A 23,165-nucleotide genomic window follows, 5' to 3' on the forward strand; every position below is an offset into this window, starting at 1 on the left:
GAGGGAGGGAGGGAGGGAGTGATGGAGGAAGGGAGGGAGGGAGGGAGAGAGGAAGGGAGGGAAAGAAAAAGATTCATTTGCATCAGAATCCTGTGACAGGATAAACACAGAAACTTTGCCTATGATTTCAGTTATTAATTTTCATTTCACAGAAACGTGCCTAGTGCTCATTGGGAACTAGCAACTTTAGTAGGTTGCAAAGATTTTTATAATGCATATTCAGAAATTTTCATCACAGAAATAAAATGGTTCTTACTTTCAACACCCCCAGGGGTAAGAAATAGATGAGGGCTTCCATAAATACTTGAGCTACAGGGCTCTACCCACCTTTTGGTAACCGTGCTAGGGAACTGTTCATCGAGGCATACCTTTTGAAACCTTGTTGTAGGAAACTGATTTCTAGGAGCTGTGAAAGAACTTTGAAAAGTAAAAACGTCTAAACAACTGTGAGGCAGATATTCATTTGTACCCACAATTAGGTAGCTAGGTGACACAGTGGATAAAGTGATGGGTCTGAAGTCCTGAAGACTCATTTTCCTAAGTTCAACTCAGACCTTAGCTGTGTGACCAAGGTCAAGTGACTTAACCCTTCTTTGCCTCAGTTTCTTCATCTGTAAAATGAGCTAGAGAAGGAAATGGCAAACTACTCCAGTATCTTTGCCAAGAAAACCTTAGATGAGGTCACAAAGACATGACTGAAAAACGATTGAACCACAACAACCTTCAACATAGATAAAAAAAACCTCAGCTGGGTGGCTAGATGGTTAGAGTGACAGTCCTGGGATCAGGAGCACCTGCATTCAGATCTGGCCTCAGACACTTCCTAGCTGTGTGACTCTGAGAAAGTTACTTAATCTCCATTGCATAACCCCCATAACATAACCTTTTTTTCTATCTTGGAACCAATATGTGCATGTGTACTGATTCTAAGATGGAAGCTAAAGGTTTTTTTTTTAAATCCAACCTACTATGTATTGTGTACCTATAAAGATTTTTTTTAAGTCTGTATCCATAATAATAACAACAGCTAGTATTTACATAGCATTTTAAAGTTTGCAATGCACTTTCCACATGTTAACTCATTTAATCCTTATAATAACCCTGTAAAGTTGGAAGTATTATTCTCCCCATATTGTGGATGTTATTTTTGTTCAGTCATTTCAGTCTTTTTCAATAATTCATGACCCCATTTGGAGTTTTCTTGGGTAAAGATACTGGACTGGTTTGCCATTTCCTTCCCCAGCTTGTTTTACAGAGAAGGAAACTGAGGAAAATTGGGTTAAGTGGCTTACTGAGGGTCACCCAAGCTAGTAAATATCTGAGGCCAGATTTGAACTCTGGAAGATGAATCTTCCTGACTTACTGCCCCGCTCTCTATCTACTGCGTCATTTAGCTGTCTTACTTTGTGACCATTATTTCCCATCTCATAGATAGGATGAAACATCCACCCAAATGTAATACAAATGAGAATATGAAAAGGATGCAAGAGGAGGACAAAGTGCTATGAGAGCACAGTTGTGTTATCCCATATTTCAGTGTAGTAACTTTTCACATCCACTCAATAACAGCGCCTTATCGTGAAGCCACCTCCATTTCCCATGTAGAATTCCACAGGTTTATGTTACCCCAATACCTTCACTTTTCTGCAATAGCCCAAATGTCACCATATTGTTATAGTCATCCCTCAAGATCTTAGTGTATAACATTGAGGAGCAGAAGCTCTTTAGGATCCATCCTTTCTCCTCACATTCTCACTCTGATATTTTACCAAAAAATAGCCCAAGCCAAGGGTTTCTGGGCCCTTAGTTAACAATCCATGACATAATGAATAATAGTAGAGAACAGTTCATTTGGCACTTCATTTTAATTTCTAAATATTGCCTTTGCAGGCAGCTGGGTAGCTCAGTGTATTGAGAACCAGGCCTAGAGACGGGAGGTCCTAGGTTCAAATCCGTGTGACCCTGGGCAAGTCACTTGACCCCCATTGCCTACCCTTACCACTCTTCTGCTTTGGAGCCAATACACAGTATTGACTCCAAGATGGAAGGTAAGGGTCTTAAAAATTAATTAATTAATTAATTAAGATTTAAAATTAAAAAAATCTTTTAAAATGAATAATAAATATTGCCTTTATTTCTAAATGAAGGGGCTTTTAAGTAAGCATAAGAGACTTTTTAGCATGTTCTTGTAGTGATTTAAGTTTGGAAACAATACTTTTATTTTTTGCATTATCTAACAAGGTATTCTTCTGTTCTTTCATGAGCTGAAAATAAATAAGGTGTCATGAAAATGGTATTGAATTCTGGGAGTCAGGAGATCAAGAGCCAGGCCAGGTTCTCTAACCTGGAGCACGTAACCTAATGTCTCTTGGCTTCACCTGTGAATTGATGCATGTTGAACTGGATCATCTCTCAGGCCCCTAGCATTGGCCAAATCCATGGACCATCTGCACAAGGTCTCTTCTTTCCCAAACTTCATGCTCACCATTCCCTGATTCTTTGGGAATATAAGAGATTATGACATCCTATTCAGTGGGTATTACCATTCCATGAGAGAATCTGCAGCCCATGTAGAGTTACTTCCACTGGTTAGATATGTTACAAAGAATTAATCTTTCTGATAATTATTTTTATCTTGGATGACTTTTATTTATGTGCCTAATATTCACTTATCAATTTTGATTGACTTAATGCAGAAAAATACTTCAGAAGCTGGACTTTAAGGTGAGCATTTGGGGGCAGCTAAGTGGTTCAGTGGATAGAGAGCCAGGTCTAGAGATGGGAAGTGTCCTGGGTTCAAATCTGGCCTTGGATACTTCCTAGCTGTGTGACCCTGGGCAAGTCACTTAACCCCCATTGTCTAGCCCTTACTGCTCTTCTACCTTGGAACTAATACACAGTTTTGATTCTAAGACAGAAGGTAAGGGTTTTTCAAAAAGATGAACATTTGGGGGCAGCTGGGTAGCTCAGTGGATTGAGAGTCAGGCCTAGAGGTGGGAGGTCCTAGGTTCAAATTCAGCCTCAGACACTTCCCAGCTGTGTGACCCTGGGCAAGTCACTTGACCCCCATTGCCTACCCTTACCACTCTTCCACCTATAAGTCAATACACAGAAGTTAAGGGTTTAAAATTAAAAAAAAAAAAAAAAAAAAAAAAAAGACGAACATTTGACTTATGACCTGATTGAAATCACTCCATAGCATGTGGGCTAAAAAAACAAGTTGCTTCCTTCCCCTCAACTTGCTTTCCCAGCCAAACTAAGTTCTACTCTAGAAGCAGCTTATGGGATGAATAGTTTGCCACATCGTAGATACCTAATAAATAAATCTCACATCAGCAAAGTATATATGGTTCACTTATTCAACAGATCATATGAAGGCAAATATTTTTTAGTTCTTTTGTTTTTACAGAAGAGAAGTCCTTTATATTGCCTTGTATGTATCACTTTACCTTTTATAAATAAATAGTAGGTAAGGATAGTCTGGTGTTAAGAAAGTTTAAAGTATCATTCTGTGTCTTACTTATCACTGACATTTTTACAATAATAATTTAAAAATCAACTTAATAATAAGTAAATTATTTTAATTAGATGTTATTTTTGCAATAATAATAAATTTAATTAAATACATTTAAAGAATTTACAACATGCTTTAAATTTTGCAAAGTATTTTGAGTATATTATTTCATGTGTTCTTCACAAAAAACTTTGTATAATAGGTAGATGCCATTATCACCCTTATTTTATAGATAAAGAAACTAAACTAGAGAGAAATTAAAATAGTTGCCCAGGCTCCCATAGCTAATAACCCTAAGGCAGGATTTGAACTCAGGTTTTTCTGACTGAATCTAACACACTACCCACTGAGATACCCAGCTGCTTCTAAGGAAATAATGAGTGAAATTTTATTTTCAGACAAACACTGATCTTTGGCTTATTGCCAACTTCTCTGGGCTTTGAGATAGCCTCCAGTATAAAAGTGGGGAATGATACCTTAGCTGTGTAAGGACCATGTGACTCTTTCAGGGTCCCTTCCAGCTAAATCTTCCTTTAATGATGAAACATCTCTAAAGATTGTGGTAGAAAAGTATTTTGTCTGATCATTAAGTTGTAAATGCTTATAGGTGAAGGGATCAGATTGGTTCAACCAAGATGCTGATAGGCATGAATTGAACAAGAGAGTTTGACCTATTTGTTCCTCTGTACCAAGATGATGGATGAGACTACCAGCTGTGCAGTGTAAAGGGTTGTTAACCTACAGTTTAATAAGAAAAAGACTTTTTGCCACTAATTGAATCTTATTTCACATCATATTTATTAAAGGGAATTTTCAGTAACTATTTAATTGTGCCTTTTCCCAGTTCTGCTAGAAGGCAGAAAAGGATAAACATTATATAGTTAAATCAGTCAATCAGTAAACATTTATTAAGTGCATACTATGTGCCAGGCACTGTGCTAAGGACTGGAGATCCAAAAAAAGCCAAAAGACAGTCCCTGCCCTCAAGGAACTAACAATCTAATGGAGATGGGGAGGTAACAATAAGCAAACAAATATGTACAAACAAGCCATATACAGGATAAATAGGAAATAATTAACAGAGGAAAGGCATTAGAATTAAGAAAAGTTGGGGAAAGCTTCCTATAAAAGATGAGATTTTAATTGAAATTTGAAAGAAACCACAGAATGCATGAAGGGAGAGATGAAGAGGGAGAGCTTTCCAGGCAGAGGGGAAAGCCAGAGAAAATGTCTGCAACCAAGAGATGGAGTGACTGCCTTCTTCATGAAACATCCAGGAAGCCAGTATCACTGGACTGAAGAGTACCTATCAGGGAATAATGTATTTTTTAAAAACTGGAAAGGTAAATAGTCAGGAAGGGCTTTGAACATCAAGCAAAAGGTTCCATATTTGATCTTTGAGGTAATAAGGAGCCACTGGAATTTGAGGGGAGTGATATGGTCAGACCAGCATTTTTGGAAAATGACTTTGGCAGCTGGATGGAGGATGGATTGGAGTAGGAGACACTTGAAACAAACAGACCCACTAGCAAGGTATTGCAGTTGTTCTAGGATGAGTTAATGAAAGCCTTCACCAGGGCAGTTGCAATATTAGAGAAATTAAGGGGGCATATTTGAAAAATGTTCCAAAGGTAAAATTGCATTGGCAATAGATTGGGTTTGGGGGTTAAAAGATAGTGAGAAGTCGAAGATAACCCCTTGGTTGTGAGACTGAGGGCCTGAGAGGATTATTCTCAAAATGTTCTTTAGTTTTAATAAAGCTTCCTTATTTGCCTGACCAATAATAATAACAAGGAAAGTTATGTCTCTTTCCACCAGGTGCGAAAGGAGGCAGTGTCACTATGGAAGCCACAGGCAGGTATTAGCAACCAGGACCTTGGTGACTGCCCTCAATAGTAATAGGAATTGAGCAGAGTAAATAGGTCTAGGGAGAAGACAATGAATTCTGTTTTGGACGTGTTGGATTTAAGATGTTTACTAGACATGCAGTTTCAGATATCTAAAAAGGAGTTGGAAATTTGGGATTGGAGGTCAATTGGAGTGGTTGATAACTAAATCATGGGCGCTAATGTGATGACCAAGTGAAGTGGGATAGAAGGAGAAAAGGACCCAGAACTGAGTCTTTTGGGACCTCGGTGGTTAGAGGGTATGACCTAGATGAAGAGCCAGCAAAGGAGACTAAGGAGTTATTAGATAGGTAGGAAGAAAACCAGGAGAAAGTGGTGTCCTGAAAACCCAAAGAGTAGAGAGAATCAAGCAGAAGAGAATGATCATCAGTGTCAAATAGACTCAAAAAAAGTCAAGAATGAGGATTGAGGAAAAAACCTATTGGATTTGGCCATTAAGACATTATTGATAACTTTGGAGAGAGCCATGTTGATGGAAGGATGAGGTCAGAAGCTTGGGGCTAGGAGGTTAAGAAGAGAGTGAGAGGTGGGAAAGGGAAGTCTTTATTGTAAACTTTTTCAAGGAGTTAGCCGTAAAGGACAAAAGAGATGGGAAGATAGCATTGATGGGGGGGGATCAAGCAAGGGTTTTTTTAGGATGAGGGAGAAATGGACATTAGAAGGTTTTGCCTTGGTAAGGAATAAAACTACCTCTTCATGTGAGACAAGGCGTGAAGGAAAATAGTGGCAGAAAGCCTCTGAATTATATAAGATGAGGAAGAGGAGAGAAGAAGGGAGCTCATGGTGAAGAGATCTAATTTTTTCTGTAAAACATAAGACAAGGTTCTCAAATTAGAGGATGGGGAAGGGGGAGGCCTGGGTGTTATGAAGGGAAGAGCTGCTGTGGAGAATGGTATTTGATGGGAATTGACATGGTTGGTGTAGAAGGACTACCTACCAGTAGTGGGAGCCCAGTTGAAGTTGTGTAATATAAATTATAGCAAATACAGTCAGAAAGGCTGCATGATTTTCTCCACCTTTGTTCAGCAGCATATATGTAGAAGTATTTCAGCTGTTTTATTAAATTGTAAACACTTTGGATGAAAAAATATTCAGACCCTCATTTTTTTTAACCTCAGAGTACCTAGTGCCATCTTCTCATACTCCAACCCTACCCCCAACCCCCTGCCCCCAGTCAGGAACCATAAATTCTGATAGTGATATGTTTACCTCACCTCAGGTCTTGCGCTTCAGTCGTGGGAGAAGCCTAAGAAAAAAGAGAGAGAGGCTCAAGGAGGAGAGGAGAGCTCAGTCTGTGCCACGAGATGAGGTGGCCCAGAGCAAGGTGTGTGACATGTGTCCATTGCCTACCTCACAGAAAAAGGATGTACATAAGTCCTCACTGGCCCCCATGATTGGCCTCTGGCAGTCTTTGCCTTCACATCTTTCCATCTCTCCTTCAGATGATAGTTGGAGTCTTTCTCTTTTCTTTTGCCTTTGTATTCTTTCTACACCAAAATTTCAAATCATGTTCCCCAGCCTCTCAATTTGTTCCTTTCACAATCACAAATGTTAACAGGAAAATGAAAAGTGTTTTTTTTCCTCTTCCTTCGCCATAGGCCAGTTGGACTCCAAGAGCTCCTCAGTTATCTAAGGGATACTGAGATACAAGCCCCAGAAATGTGCTTTTTAACGCTTATGCCAATAGCCACTTGCTTCTGTCCTTTTCAAAACCTCCCTTGATTCTCAGTATCAAAGTTATAAATGTTTCATTAATAAATGGTTCATATTTTATTTGTAAGTGATTCATGTTTTATTTATAAATTTCAAGGCCAGATAGCTTTGGTCCCATTATTTAGAGGTACCCTATAAATTTGATGAATCCAGAATTAGACAGAGGATGCCACTTTGACTGTTTTCAGTCGGGTACTTGTATTCAGAGAGACTGCTCCAAAGTCCTGGGCCTACTGTGTTCACTTGAGATACTATCACTTGGCAGGTGACAGTTAATGTTGTTTATGGAGGAAAAGAAAAGGGGCATTATTTAGCATGCTACTAAATGATTCCTATACGGTCCCATTTAGCCTGGAGACCTTGTCTATTTTTGCTATTGAGGTTTTTAGCTTCCAGTATTCGAGTGTTTCTGAATAAAAGCCTGAGTGTTTGGTGATGGTTGAAATTCAAAAGTCCTTATCCTGTTAGTGTTGAGATGTTAAAATATTATTAGAGATGTCTTAGGTCTCCACAGTTCTTGAAAAGTCACTGAGAGAAAATTGTTTTTCTTGACCATATTTTTTACAAGAAATTTGATTTGATTTGATTTTTCCCAATGGGTTGGGAGGTAGGAGCTAGAGAACATAGATTCCTATCTATTTTTAACAGAGATGTTGGTGAATACTATGCAGCTGTGGAATATTGTATATACTATTAGATGAAATCACAACATTACTAGTGTTACTTAACCATTTTACTTTGTTACAAGAGACCTTCTGCAAAGGATGAGTAATCTGTAAATATATGTAATATTAAAAATAAAACACATGAATAAAACTTAAAATAAAACAAGATTAAGAATATTGCTTTTCTTAGTATCTAAAAGTAAGAAAACATTTAGATTATTGGTTTGTTCTGTTAAAACCAGACCAAACTGAAAGAGCAAGTATCTAGACGCCAAGGTTTTAAAGTTGTGCCCACTTCTAAATATCCTATTAGCCAGGGGTTCTCAACTTTTTTTTGGTTTGTTTTTATGGAGCCCCTTGGTTCTCAGAATGGTATTGTTATAAGTACAAAATAAAATGCATAGGATTACAAAGGAAACCAATTATACTAAAACAAAGTTGTCAGAATATTTTCTTAAAATCAAGTTGAACATAAAAACCCCAGCAAGAGGTTTCATCACTGTCCAGGATTCTGATAGGTGAACCTGGGCTCCTCTCATTTCTGCTCTATAAAATAAGACACCCTAAAAGGACCTCTTACAAGTTTCTTTCTCCATCTGTTTCTTGTAGGGAAGTGTCTCAGCAGCAGATACTCCCAGCAGTGAGCAAGTCACTCAGAAGAAAGAAGAAGCCAAAGAAGAATTCCACTCAGCCTCTCCAGAGCCCCGGACAAAGAATAACCGAAAGAAAAAGCCAAAACAAAAGGTAGTGATGGATTTGACAGCAGGCCCCTCTGAGGAAAGGGGCTAAGAGTCAAGCAATTAGGCATGTGACTGGGAATGGCATCTCTATGTTGACTAGAAGCCCCAGTTCCTTGCTAATAATGATTTGTAGTGAGAGTGAAGAAGTCAAAAGTGACTGATCATACCGACGGGCTGTTCCTGTAGCCACCATATTTCTTTGGACACACCATGCTTTGTGGAGAATACTACACACTTATTAGTCTAAGAGAGGTGATAAATTTAATTACCAAACTTTGAAGCAATAGTTCCTTTAGCAGCTAGGGGGCTCAATGAATAGAGAATCAGGTCTGGAGACAGAAGGTCCTGAGTTCAAATATGGCCTCAGATACTTCCTAGCTGTTTGACCCTGGTCAGGTCATTTGACCCCAATTGCCAAGCCGTTGTCACTCTTCTGCTTTGAAACTAAAACACAGTATCAATTCTAAAACAGAAGTTAAGGTTAAAAAAAAATCCTCTTTCAGAAAATTAGAACAGGGAAATATTTCTTCGGATTTATGAATAAAGAGTAATTTGTGAGTAAACAAGAAATGAAGAGCATTATGATATATAAAATGGATAATTTTGAGTACATTAAATTTAAAAGGTTTTGTATAAACAAAACAAATGTTGCCAAGATTAGAAAGAAAGCAGAAAATTGAGGAAAAAAACTTTATAGACAGCCTCTCAGATAGAGATCTCATATCTAAAATATATAGAGAATTTTGTCAAACTTATAAGCATAAGAGCTATCCCCCAATTGATAAATGGTCAAAAGATATAAATAGATGAAATTCAGATGAAGAAATCAAAGTCATATATAGGTATATTTAAAAATTCTCTAAATCACCTCTGATTAGAGAAATGCAAACCAAGACAATTCTGTCAGATTGGCTAAAATGACAAGTTGGGAAAATGGGGACACTAATACACTGTTGGTGGAACTGTGAACCAAGTCAACCATTTTGGAGAGAAATTTGGAATTACACCCAGAGGGTTATAAAACTGTGTCTGTTTCACAAGGAGATCAGGGGAAAAGGAAAAGAGCTTACATGTTCCAAAATACTTATAGCAGCTCTCTTTATGGAGGCAAAGAACTGGAAATTGAGGGGATGTCCGCTAATTGGGGAATGGCTAAATAAATTGTGGTATATGATTGTGATGGAATACTACTGCTCCATAAGAAAAGATGAGCAAGCTAATTGTTTTTAAACTTGTAAAGAACTACATGGGATAATGAATAGTAAAATGAGAAGAACCCAAGAGAACATTATATACAGCTACAGATATAATATTTGAAGAATAACTTATAAATGTCACCCCCAGAGAATGAACTGAAAAATTGGAAATATGAACAACATAATTTGTATGAACATGTCTGTCTTCTGGTTGATGCCTTCTGTAATGCAGGGAGGGAAGGAGCAGAGATACTGGGAAATAAATTCTATTAATAACATTAAAAATAATAATGGACCTCAGGTCCGTTGCCCTTATCAGAGAAATATTGTCACCACTTCTGCTGATGTACTTTTTGCATGCCTGTGTTAACTGAGGGGAATACCAACTTCTTTCTTTCTCTCTCTCTCTCTCTCTCTCTCTCTCTCTCTCTCTCTCTCTCTCTCTCTTTAAGGTATCTGCATTCTCTGACCCCACTTCACCAGCAGACCAGCAGACCATTCCTGGGCACCAGAAGAACTCACATAACCACCCCAAAAAGAGGAATAAGCATCGTTGCTCCTCTCCACCCCCTCCTCATGAGTTCAGAGCATACCAGCTATATACTTTGTACCGTGGAAAGGATGGAAAAGTTATGCAGGTGACTCAACAAGACAATTAGAGCAGGGCTGTGTAAAATGAAATTAGGGGTGGGAGGTGAAAAGTGGTAAGGAGGAACTAATTTCATGATATGATAGAATTGTAAGATATCTCTTAAGATATCTCACCATCCCGGTCAATCTTCCATTTGTCAATCCCAAGTGTTTAAAAGATCACTGATTTAAAATAGTTTTATAGCAAGGTAAATTCAGTGGTGTTGTTACAAGGATCAAATGAGTTAAATGTGTGTAATGCTCTTGGCAAGTCTTAAAGTGCTAAATAAATGACATCATTATGATTATAAAGGTACCAGATAATTCTCAAATGGGAACTTCAAGGCTAGCTAGCACAGACTGGAACCCACTGTTGAATGTTAGATCTAGTGAGGCTCCCAAGCATAGCCAGACAGAAGAAAGGGAACCACTGTGGTGGAGTGAATCAAGAGAGATCTGGTTTTGAATCCCATCTTTAAGATGTACTCTCTGAATGGCAATGGGCAAATGCTTTCAATTTCCCTAGCCTCTGATTCCTCATCTACAAAATGAGGATAATAAGAATTATGGGCTCTATTTCTCAAGATAGCTGTAAAGATCAGTGAGATAATAGCTAGGTAGCACAGTGAATACAACGTCTGGCCTGGAGTGGGGAGAACCTGGGTTCAAATCTGACCTCAGACACTTCCTACCTATGTAACCCCGGGCAAATTACTTAACCCCATTTGCCTAGCCCTTGTCACTCCTCGATCTTAGAACTAATACTAAGAAGGTAAGGATGTTTTTTTAAAAAATTAATAATAATAATAATAATAATAAATACCTGCAGGGTACTTTGCAAACCTTAAAGAGTTGTGTAAAGAGTCATTTTTAGTATCATCATAACAGAGAATAATAACACCAAAAATATTTTATATGCTTTGTAAGTCAGTAAATACTACATTGATAGGAAAGTCTTTTTGTTTGTTTCTTTGTTGTCATTCAGTCATTTCAGTTATGTCTAATTCTGTGACCTCATTTGCAGTTTTCTTGGCAAAGATACTGGAGTGGTTTGCCATTTTCTTCTCCAGCTCATTTGACAGATGAGGAAACTGAGGCAAATGGGGTTAAGTGACTTGCCTAGGATCACACAACTAATAAATGTCTGAGTTCAGATTTATATTGAGGTCTTCCTGGTGCCAGCCCTGGCATTCTATCTACTGCTCTATGCAGCTGCATTTTTTTTTTTGGTCAATGACATTGAAGTTCACTTTGAAAAAAGTAGAAGCCATACATGCTTCTGAAAATTAAACTGCCTGAACAACATACATATGTATAAATAAAATGCATAGTGATTTCATGTGTATTCGTGCTGTGCAAAGGACTTCTGTATGTATATCCCAAATCATTAATTCTTAGAATAAAAGGGAGCTATATATGTCCCTTCCATTTTAGCTTTCAGCAACAGAATTTGAACTTGTCTACAGCTCTGAGATGGAAGCTGTTAGCCCAGAGCATTTTGATTTATTTCCAAAGAAGAAATAAAAGTTTGCTAATTGTGTCCATGTTGATGATTTTTCTCTTAATATTCTTGATTATTCAAGACTTTATTTTTTTCCCCAGGCACCAATAAATGGATGTCGTTGTGAACCATTGATAAATAAACTGGAGAATCAGCTGGAGGCAACAGTTGAGGAAATAAAGGCAGAGTTTGTAACTGTGCAGGATAAGATGAATACAAAACTGGGCCAGATGGAGAATAAGACCCAACATCAAGTAAGGAAATGAATCAGAATGATGATATTAATACTTCTAATAAGAAATTAAGATCTGGGTGGGACCTGAGGATCCAGTTTTTTTTTCTGCAAATACTCCAAGAAGAAACTTCATCTTTATGAACAATACCTATAAGAAAATGAATATAATGTGTGAATTGGAATTTTAGAAAATGCTATCTTTTAAAAAGTAGATCTCTTTTTGTTGGGATTGTGATGTTTATTCTCCATCCAAGAAAACCAATCAATCAATCAATCAATCAGCACTTATTAAGCCCGTACTATTGAGCCTCTTGGCTTATGGAATGTCAGGATCCCTCTTAGAAGACTGAAATTCATTGTTAAGCATTTTTGAGAATGCTATGGAAAAGAGCACTAGACTTTGAACTGGAAGACCTGGCTTCAATTTTTACATAGTAGAATTCAGTGTATTGTATTATACTATATTATAATACCATATTATATTATAATTTAGCATAATATATAATTATTAATAGTATGTAATACTATACTGTTATAAAATAGTATTGTAAATAATTATTAATAGCATGTTCTATTAATTGTATGTTGTATCAATTATATTTTATTTATTATATACCATATTGCTTATTATATATGACAATGTGTCATTATTCATAGTATATAATTCATTGTTATTATTATTATATATTATTCATTTCTATATTATAGAAGAATATACCATATTATATGATCCTATATTATAATACAATGCCATACTATATTATGTGATGTATTCTTATATATAACATGTAACATTATACCTTATTGTGTAATATGTAATAATTATTATAATATATGATATATATCATCTACTATAGTATGGTATTGTATTATAATAAAGGATCATATAAATACTAAATTATTATAATATCATATTCTATCAAATATTATGTTGTATAATTGCTATTATATAATACATAAAATAATATGTGATCTTGAATATTACAATATAGTATCATTTGATATATTGTATTATAATACAATGAGCTATAATAAGATAATAATAATATTTTATAATATATATTAAGCATCTGACAGTAGTAGACACAACTTTGCCTTAAGATTCACCTGGAACAAAACAAAAAAGGACCAAAACAATGTGGGAAGGATATTCTGAATTCCCTTTTTAGAACCCCCATCTGATTATTATTAGGTCTCTCCTGATTGGCCTTATTCTTTGTGGGTATGTGGGCTGGTGCCTATCTTCATGTATGCTTCATGTCCCATGACCTTAGTGATGGACTCCTTTTATATCGTCCTAGATCCGTGTTCTGGATAAGTTGATGACTGAGCGGTTATCCGCAGAGAGATCAGAGTGTCTGAACCGTCTACAGCAACATACTGAGCTGGAGAAGCACGAGGGAGAGAAACGACAGGTAAGCACCAAGAGTACCAGTTTTTTAATTTATGATTTGAAGACATACCTGTTGACATTTTATAGATCTGCCATACATTAGGCCAAGGGCCCCAAGTCCTTCAAGATTGTTGCATTACCTGGCATTTGATCTTGGTGATCCCACAGTGAATTTAACATCATCTGCATTTTACCAAATGAGGACACTGAGCTTTCCTCAGAATTGGAAAAAGGGAAGATTTATGAAGAAAGATGATCAGTTTTGTCTTAGACATGTTGAGTTTAAGATATCTATGGAACATCTAGTTCAAGATGCCCAGGAGACATTTGGCAATGTCTGTTGGAGATCTGGAGACTAGAGTTCAGGAGAAACTTTAGGACCAAATAAACAAATCTGAGAATCTTCTTCATAGAGATGATCATTGAAACCATGAGGCTTAAGAAAATCACCAGAGATGGGGCATAGAAGAGGGCCTAGGACAGAATTGCAGAGGATACATTCAATTAGTGGGAGACTGAAAAGACGTAGTTGGATAGGTAGAGAGGAGAACCAAGAAACAACAGTGTTGGAAAATCGAGGGAAGAGCAAGTATCCAGGACAAAAGGTTGATAGAGAAGGTAAAGCTTTGCACAGAGGTCAAGTAGAATGAGAATTTAGAAAAGCCATTAGATATAAAATAAAGAAACCACTAGTGACTTTTGGAGAGAATAATTTCACTTGAATGAGGTCAAAATCCATAACAAAATAGGTTTAGAAGAGAATGAGAGGAATTAGACTCATTAACTCTAGATCGCTTTCTCAAAGAGTTTAGACACAAAGGGGAGAAAAGATAAAGGATGATAACTAGTGAGATCACATGAGAGTTTAAATTTTGGGTTAGATATGGACATTTTTTTGCCATCAGCAAGGAAGCAGCCAATAAATTGGGACATATCAAAAGATAAGGGAAAGATTTGTGATGATAGAGGAAGTCAGTCTGCTGGAGGTGGTGGGATGAAATAGAAGGAAGAGGTTGACAAGGAGACAATCTCTATATGTGAAGTAGGGGTGAAGAAGACAGTTGGGGAACACATATGAGGATATGGAATTAGGAGAGTTCTCATTTTTTCCAATGAAGTATGAGGCACAGCCTTCAGCTAAAAATGTTGGAGGTACGGGTGTCATGAGAGACTTGAAGAAGGCATTGTATTTGCATTATTTCATGCCATATGTTTAGGGCACAGAGCCTGGAGTCAAGAAGACTCATCTTCCTAAATTCAAATATGGCCTCAGATACTTACTGGTTGTGTGACCTTGAGAAAATCACATTATCTTTCTTCATTTGTAAAATGATCTGGGGAAGGATATAACAAACCATTCTAATATCTCTGCCAAGAAAACCCCAAGTGGAGTCACAAAGAGTTGAATATGACTGAAAAAGGACTGAGCGACAACAAATGGAACAAATCTTTAGACAAGTAGCTTCTTATTGAGATTTTGTAGCTAGCTTTTCCCCGACTTTTATCCTTTTCATTACCAAGATTCCAGCCAGGCAAGGTTGAAAGCTCGATAGTCTACATTAGAGATATTCCACATTTTCCTTTCTCTGTGCCATCATTAAAGTTCCCCAACATCACCTGTTGTCTCTGCCTGTCTAACCCACAATACATTTTTAAATGAATTAATATGTATTTCACCTCTGTCCATGAATCCTTCTCTGATTTCACCTCTCTGCACCCTTCTCTCCCTCACCCCCCAAAAATCCACCATAAATAGTACCAAAAGATGATAGCTGCAAAGGAACCCTGAAGAGAATCTAGGAATCACTAAGAGGGGAAGCAATTTGCCCAAGGCCACAGAGCTATGGAATAATAGACCTTCTAAACCTAAATCCAGTTCTCTTTCCATTATACTACACTGCCTTTCAAGGCAATCAAGGCCAGATCTAATAAAATGAAATATAATAAGGATGAATGGTAAAATATTATACTCAGATTAAAAAAAAACAACACCCAACAACTTCACAATTACATGACATTTGTTTTAAGTCAATGATATGCTATGGAAGCCAAGAAAGTCAATGTAATCTTGGACTGATTAAGGAGCAGAGGCGACTATTACTAGAGAATCACAGGACCATAGAATTTGAGAGTTGGAAGGCACCTCAGCCATCATTTAGTCCAACACATACACAAAAGGAATCCATGCTCTAACATAGCTGACAAGTGGTCTTCTCCTACTGGAAGGAACTCAAGACGCTTCACAATCCTGTCTGCCCTCTTCTGGAAACTCTAGAGATTATTAGTGCCCTTCTTAAATTATAATGCCCAGAACTGGATCAATACTCCAGAAGAGGTCTGGCCAGGGCAGCCAAGAGTTATAGTGGAACCATTATGTCTCCCTTCCTGGAAGCTGTGCCCTTCTTTATGGTGCCCAAGATTGTACTAACTTTTTTGCTGCCAGGCATACTGACTGCTGACTCATTGAGCTTGCAATCCCACTATCCTCTGCCCTGGCCAGACCACCATATTTAGCTCCAGTTACCACATTTAAGGAAAGATATTGAAAAAGTAGAGGATTTCCAAAAAAAAGAAGCAAGAGTGGCAAAAGGCATGGAGATCATGACTCATGAGGAATGGTTAAAGAACTGAGATGTTTAGTCTGAAGGGAAGAGTTAAAAGAGACATATCTGGCAGACTGACAGGTAGAAGGGCTGTTTTTTTTTTGTTTTTGTTTTTTTCCTTTTGGGCCCCAGAGGGTAGATAGGAGTAGGAAAAGGAGAGGAAAGAAGAGATATGACAGTTTCTACCTTGGAAGTAGGAGTGGGAGGGAAGCAGATTTAGATTTGAAAGAAGGATAAACCTGCTGAGATGTTTTTTGCTGTCCAAAAGTGGAATGAACCACTTCCAGAAGGGCTAAATCTCCTCTCCCTGGAAATATTTAGGTAAAGAAGGGATGACTACTTTTCAGACAAGTTACAAAAGGACTATTATTAGGCTGTGGGATGAATTAGATGGTCTCTGAAGTCTCTTCCCACTCTGAAATTCTTCAAACTAAAACCATAATAATCATATTTATAAGAAAAAATAATATTAGCTAACATTTATATAGTACTTACTCTGTACCAGGTACTATGCTAAGTGCTTTACAATGATTATCTCAATTCATCCTCTCAACAACCCTAGGAGGTTGGTGTTGTTATGATTCTCATTTTATAGATGAGAAAACTGAGGTAGACAGAGAATGGATGACTCGCCTAGGGTCACCTAGCTAGTAAGTGCCAGATTTGAACTCAAGTTTTCCTGATTCCAGGCCTGATGCTTCACCTGCTGTGCCACCAATCTGCCCTATTGTGCATCTTTTCTTACCTTGGTTTCTTATTCTGTATAACTATTTTATCTCCCAGAAGAGTGAAAATTTCAAGGCAGGAACTTTTTTTTTTCATTTTGTCCAGAACTTAGCACATTTCCTTACACACAGTAGGTTCTTGGAAAATGTCTGTTGGTTTGATCTGAACTTGGTATTTACCAACCACTTTTCCTTCTGGCCACTCTGTAAAGTAGAAAATTCTCTACTGTCTACATGTTCTGTAGACAACATGAGAGCCTGGGCCTTGGAGAGGTCAAGTGTTAAGACTAAAGAACTGAGATTTAGTCCTATAGTCCAGGCTTCTTAGCTTTTTTGGGCCAGACCCCATTGGAGGCTTTTGGAACTCGGAGGATTTGGAAATGAGGCAGAAAATTTAGAATTCCAGGAATGAAGGGCTGAGGCCCCCAAGGGGCAGTAGCAATTGGAATAGTGACCACTGTAAAAGTGAAATTTGGGAAATGCCATCTAAAAGTGTATATATTTCTATGGACAGGGGAAATGTATCAAAACTACATTTCCCGTGATCCAACATGGTCCAACTGGTTTCCGTTTCCGGGTTTTTGGGCGTGGGGAGCCCTACGTCTTGACGCAGGGAAGAGTTTATAATCTCCTGGGTTAGGAGGGGTGGGTCTCTTGGCCAGCAGACTCGGGAGGAGAGAGGATAACAAAATGGAGGCAGCAGTTTTGAATGCTTACAAGCGCGTGGTCTAATAACTTATCTATCAGCATGGCTTTAATTAAATTACTAATTTATATAGTTATACCAGCCTTTATCATTTTTCATATTTATAATTATGGCAACCACGAAGGGAAAACAGCCTCTAGGCTGGGGAAAACTGGGAGAGGACTGGGCAAGGAAAAAGGTTGTTTCTGAGACTCTGGGTCCCAGAGCCGCATGGCTTCTTCTTAGGCTATCTAGAAAATTGAGAATTCTATTTCCAAACTTCTGGTTGCCATAATTATAAATATTAAAAATGATAAAGGCTGGTATAAATATATAAATTAGTAATTTAATTAAAGCCATGCTGATAGATAAGTTATTAGACCACGTGCTTGTAAGCATTCAAAACTGCCGCCTCCATTACTGTCTCGAGTCTGCTAGCCAAGAGCCTACTGGCCAAGAGGCCACTCCCTCCTAACCCAGGAGATTTAAGCTCTTCCCTGGGTCAAGACGTAGGCCTTCCCAAGCCCAAAAACCCGGAAACGGAAACCAGTTGGACCATGTTGGATCACGGGAAATGTAGTTTTGATACATTTCCCATGTCCATAGAAATATATACACTTTTAGATGGCATTTCCCAAATTTCACTTTTACACCACTGACCTATATTACAAAGGAAAAACCAACAGGAATAGCATGGCATATTATAAGGAATGCTAGATTTTAAGTCAGAGGACCTAAATTTAAATCCTGCCTCTCCCATGTACTGCCAGGTCACTTAACCTCTTCAAGCCCTAGTTTCCTAATTTGTAAAAATGGTGGGGATAAATTAGATGACCTTGATCAAAGGTCCTATAGCTTTCAAGGTTCTTTCTAAGCTTAGGAATCAAAGGATGAAATGGGGCAATAAGGCCCAGTAGGGAAAGACAGTGGGAGCCCCAAATAGTGATAAATAGAAGCCTTCCTTTATAATATATAATATATATAGGTTATATATTTATTAGATTTTAATAGCTTGTTATTTGGTTGTGTCTGACTTTTTTTGACCTCGTGAACTCCTGTTTGTGAGGTTTTCTTGGCAAAGACACTATAGGGGCTCACCATTTCCATCACATTTATTTTACAGATGAGGAAATCAAGGCAAATAGGAGTGAAGTGACTTTTCCAGTGTTGGAGGTTATATTTGAACTCAGATCTTCCTGAGTCCAGGCCCAGCACTCTTATCTACTTGCATCACCTAACTGACCCTTGGGAGTACTTAGCAGCCCCTAATAGCTACCAGTTTCTTAATCTGTTCTTAAAACAAATACTGATTTGACAGATTAAAACAAATCAGCCTTTTGGCCCTGTCCCTTCTTGTCTCACTAGCCAGACTTCAACAGATGAGGATAGATATAAAGAAAATATTTTCTTTCAAATGACATTTTCAAGCTTGGGCAACCTGGAGAATGGTGGTATTACTGAAGAGAAGAAGGAAGTTGAGAATGGGAACTGGTCTGGGGAGGTGAGGGGAGATTTGTCTTGCTGAGATGTAATCTCTGCCTTCTCTGAATTCCTGTTGTGTTTTGTTTGGGCCCTGCTGATAACAGCACATTCTGTATTGTATTATGGCTCTCTTTTGTATAATGTTATACATCACTGAAATGTGCCTTGTACAGATTGCCAAGAGCTTAATTGTAGAGCTGGATTTATGATGATGTTGGAAATTGTATCGTATCACACATTAATTGAATGAAATGAATTTAGCTTTCCCATTGTAAGGCCATTCCAGGTCTCACCCCCAAAGGCAGAGACTCCATCTATTTTTCCCCTAGGATGGTCTGTCCAGTACCTTACATCTAATGATGAATAAATATCTGCCTTTGTGCTAAATTGGTAACAACCTGAGATGCTCCATGGTGTCGGGCACAGAAAGAAGCCAGGAATATTTGGAATATTTGGTTTCAGGTTTCACTTCTGAGACCTTGGGCTGTCCCTTAATCAATCTGTGCTCTCTAGGTGACTCTCTAGACTATAAACTTCAGAAAAGGTACTCACCTTCTTTGGTAGAGAGAGTTTCCTCACCTGGGAGTTCCCAGTGTCTAAAACCTTCCCTTCCCTTCCCCTACCCCTAGTAACAACCAATTGAGAGCAAGTAGAAGACAGGAGTGTACGATATTTATTACAATTTCAAAGCTTTTCTATGGATTATCTAATTCGTTCCTCACTTTACCACTTGGTATTGTATCAGTTCCATTTTATGGATTTACCTAACTCAAGTTCAATGTGCTTTCTACTGTGCCACAAAAAGCTGATAATTTTGTTGAGATGTTTTTAGGGGTTAGTTCATAAAGTAAGGGAGAGGATGGGCTTTCAGATTTCAGGTCATCTACCACAAACTATCATCTTCAGTAAAGCCCAATTATTGCTTTATTTCATTTGTAGATTCCATTTTGCATCTTCTCTATTAGGTGTCCCTGGTGGATGAATTGAAAACATGGTGTATGTTAAAGATTCAGAATCTGGAGCTGAAACTTTCTGGAGATTCTAGAGCCTCTAGGCCCAAATCAACCCCATCCACTTCTGAATCCCTCACAGGTAACCCGAACCCAGAGCCTCCTCAGAACTATAGACACTTAACTTTTAAAGTATCCACAGTCCTTTAGCATCATTTGGAAGTTTCTTTCTTTTTTTTTTTTTTTTTTTTGGAATAGTTTCTTAAAAGATATGGTTAGTATACTAGGAGAGTCACTGTAGCAAGCCTTTTTGAAAAAATATATTTGATGTTCACCTAATGTGTCTGAGCTCAACTGTAGCATCCAAAGATTGGGGATGGTTAACTGGGCTATCTATTCCTCTTTTGTCAATAGGGGAAGGGTCTTCTCCCTCTAAACTTGCTCCATTTCCTCACTGTCCTCCCTGATTTAGGCTGAAAACTCTGCCAGTGATCTCCAGGAATAGCATGTCTCTCACCAGTAGCCCAGGATGTTTTGAACAGCACATCTTTTATTTGACACTGATTATCCTTATTTTATGTTGCATTTGATATTAATTTTGGGAGCCTCAGAGTATAGGGAGTTGTTCCTTCTCTATACTTTTTCTCTTGCCAAGACTTTTGTCTTACCAAAGCCCACCAGGCTGCTTTTTTTCTAGATTTTTCCAGATGGAGAGGATCAGATATGCACATCCTGGGTTCCCATCACTTTGGGAACACCTGTCTTAAATGCTAATGCTAGTTTTTCAAAGGACTTTGTAAGTAAGAAACAGGACCACCCATTCCAGATTAGAACTAAAGACCAGGGGTTTGCAGCTGAGAGACATGTGGCAGGGCTGAGATGTGGGGAAAAGCTAGTATTTTTACAATTTTAATAGTACATTTAATTTTCTAGTTCTGGGAGTGTGGGGGTGAAATTTAGCATCCTGAAAAACCAGGAAATGGAATTAGGAAACTGGAGATTTATATTGAAGTAGCTTGTTTGGCTTTGGTTTCCTGACAGGTCTAAAATATAAGCAGGGTTAGAAAGAATAATGGCAGAGGGCAGAAAGGATTCCCCCAAAAAGGGGATAAATATGGAAATAATGTGATTGATAGAGGGCTATAGGTTGCCTTGTTAAGGTAACCCAAGACAGTGTTTCATACTGTTTTTTAACATAAATAAAATGTTGACACACTGTCATGGGATTATATGTGATTAAGTGAATAGACTGGATTTGTGGGCTTTTTTTTTTTCTTTTTTCCAATAGGTGCAGACCAATCAGTGGTTACTACCACCAGTCCAGCCACTGCTTCTGCTAACCCTCCTCAGGTTGTCAGGCCCAAGGAAAAGGCACTTAGTTCTGTTTTCAACAGACTCCAGCAGGAGCCATCATCATTAGACTGTGGGAGCTCAAAACTGAGACATGTCAAGGTACAGACAGCTCTATTGCCCTTGGTTGAAGCAACTAAATGTGAGCACCAGGCTGGTCACTGCCTTGACAAAGGCACTCAAACGAAGAAGTCTGGGAAATGTGGGCAGACAAGGCATAGGCCCCAGCAACACGCATCTACACATGTCTCTGGCAGTACATGTACCCAGCAGCAACCAGCAGACCACCAGGCTGGCCCTCCCATTCGAGACACATCCCAAGCTCTAGAAATTACCCAGTATTTTTTTGAGACTGTATCTACACAAATGGAAAAGTGGTATGAGAGGAAGATTGAGGAAGCCCGGTGCCAAGCCAATCAGAAAGCTCAGCAGGATAAGGCTACACTAAAAGAACATATTAAAAGTTTAGAAGAGGAACTCAGTAAGCTGAGGACTAAAGTACAAAAGGAAAGTTAGCACTCAGGCACCAAGTTGGTAAGAGTACTTTGTGGGATTTCAGGTTTTGCTATGAACAACAATGGCTGGGATTGAAGTGTTCGTTGTGTTGCACAAAGACTTGCCTTTAAATACAAATGTACACACACAACACTTATTTTCTGAAATGTGATAGTCATGCGACTTCTGTGCCCTGAATTCCGATTGTTGAAGTTCTCATATGTGAAACCAGGGGAAGTAGTGTCAAATTTCATCACAAACCCAAAAATCAGTTTAGGTTCATGGGAAGTTCCTAGTCTTAGACTGAGTGGGCCAGGCTAGGAAGATGGTGAAAACTGTGGGATATATTAATGGTTTCTAGCTGTAGCCTAATATTTAGGAATATGTGCATCAAATATGTGCATCAAAAACCAAAAGAAAAAAGCCCTTTGTGAATTCAAGCTAACTGGTTCCACATTTCTGTTCAAACTCACCTGCTGTGCCTCGACAATGATAGATCTCGGAATGATCTGTGACTTTGAGAGAACTGAACTTTACCTGTCAAGCTTGCCATTTTTATAGGTCTGACAAGCCTAGGGGGAAAAAGATTTCAAGAGGAATGAAATTTTCTGATTTTCATGCAGTCCCCCTGACAAAATTGTAATCCAAAAATCACTGAAAAGAGGAAGATTCTAAAACCCATTGTAATATAATGTGGGCCCATGATAGTCCAAGTATATTTAAATAAATTATTTGTTGTAGTTAATGGAAGTGGTTATATTAGCAGAGTTGGAAATACTTGCTAAGTTTAAAGCTTCTAATGAACATTTGTTCACAATTACATGTTTGGGGACCAGTTTTCATTGACCAATCTTAGAATTATTATAAAACAAACTAATCGACTTTAACTTTACCCTTCCCCAGAGTTCCTCTGAATAATTTAAAGTCAAATTCAAATCATCTGAAATCCTTTCTGAATTTGAGGCTTATGGTACTGAGGAGTTTATGGAGAAATGGAGATGAGATTGTTTTGTTCATACCACCAAAATAGAAAATGTTCTAATGTTTAAATTTGCTTTTCTTTAAAGAACCTCAAAGTATCTCTACTAAAATGACCTAATGATGGCAAATTGGATAACTGAATCAGTAGGCCCCATCCCTCCATTTTCCAATTCAGTATGGCATTGAGGCATTTTTCATTTTTTTCATAAAAAGATAAACAAGACTTTGGAACTGTAGCTTTAGGAGGTACAAAATTGACCATTGTAGGTGGTGTTTTAAGCAGAGGTTGGATGAAGACTTGTCAGGAATGTCATAGAAGGGTATTCCTTCCTATTCAGATCCATCAAAGTTCTGAGATGTTCTAATTCACCAACTAACCTTGTTCTTCAAATTTCTGGTC

The 23,165-nt window shown here is 38.0% G+C and overlaps 1 protein-coding gene across 1 annotated transcript in view; it reads left to right on the forward strand.

Annotated features, from left to right (window-relative positions):
* Positions 1-21,969, forward strand: part of ANKRD6 (ankyrin repeat domain 6) — a 99,674-nt gene extending 77,705 nt beyond the window's left edge. Inside the window, exons 7-13 of the mRNA XM_044675389.1 lie at positions 6,641-6,745; positions 8,409-8,543; positions 10,188-10,373; positions 11,968-12,120; positions 13,403-13,516; positions 19,955-20,081; positions 21,228-21,969. Coding sequence (XP_044531324.1) covers positions 6,641-6,745; positions 8,409-8,543; positions 10,188-10,373; positions 11,968-12,120; positions 13,403-13,516; positions 19,955-20,081; positions 21,228-21,805 — 1,398 coding nt within the window. The 3' untranslated portion in view covers positions 21,806-21,969. The remainder of the gene's footprint in view (positions 1-6,640; positions 6,746-8,408; positions 8,544-10,187; positions 10,374-11,967; positions 12,121-13,402; positions 13,517-19,954; positions 20,082-21,227) is intronic.
* Positions 21,970-23,165: the final 1,196 nt, after the last annotated feature.

The sequence above is a fragment of the Gracilinanus agilis genome, chromosome 4 (assembly GCF_016433145.1).
Source record: "Gracilinanus agilis isolate LMUSP501 chromosome 4, AgileGrace, whole genome shotgun sequence".
In the NCBI taxonomy this organism is placed as follows: Eukaryota; Metazoa; Chordata; class Mammalia; order Didelphimorphia; family Didelphidae; genus Gracilinanus; species Gracilinanus agilis.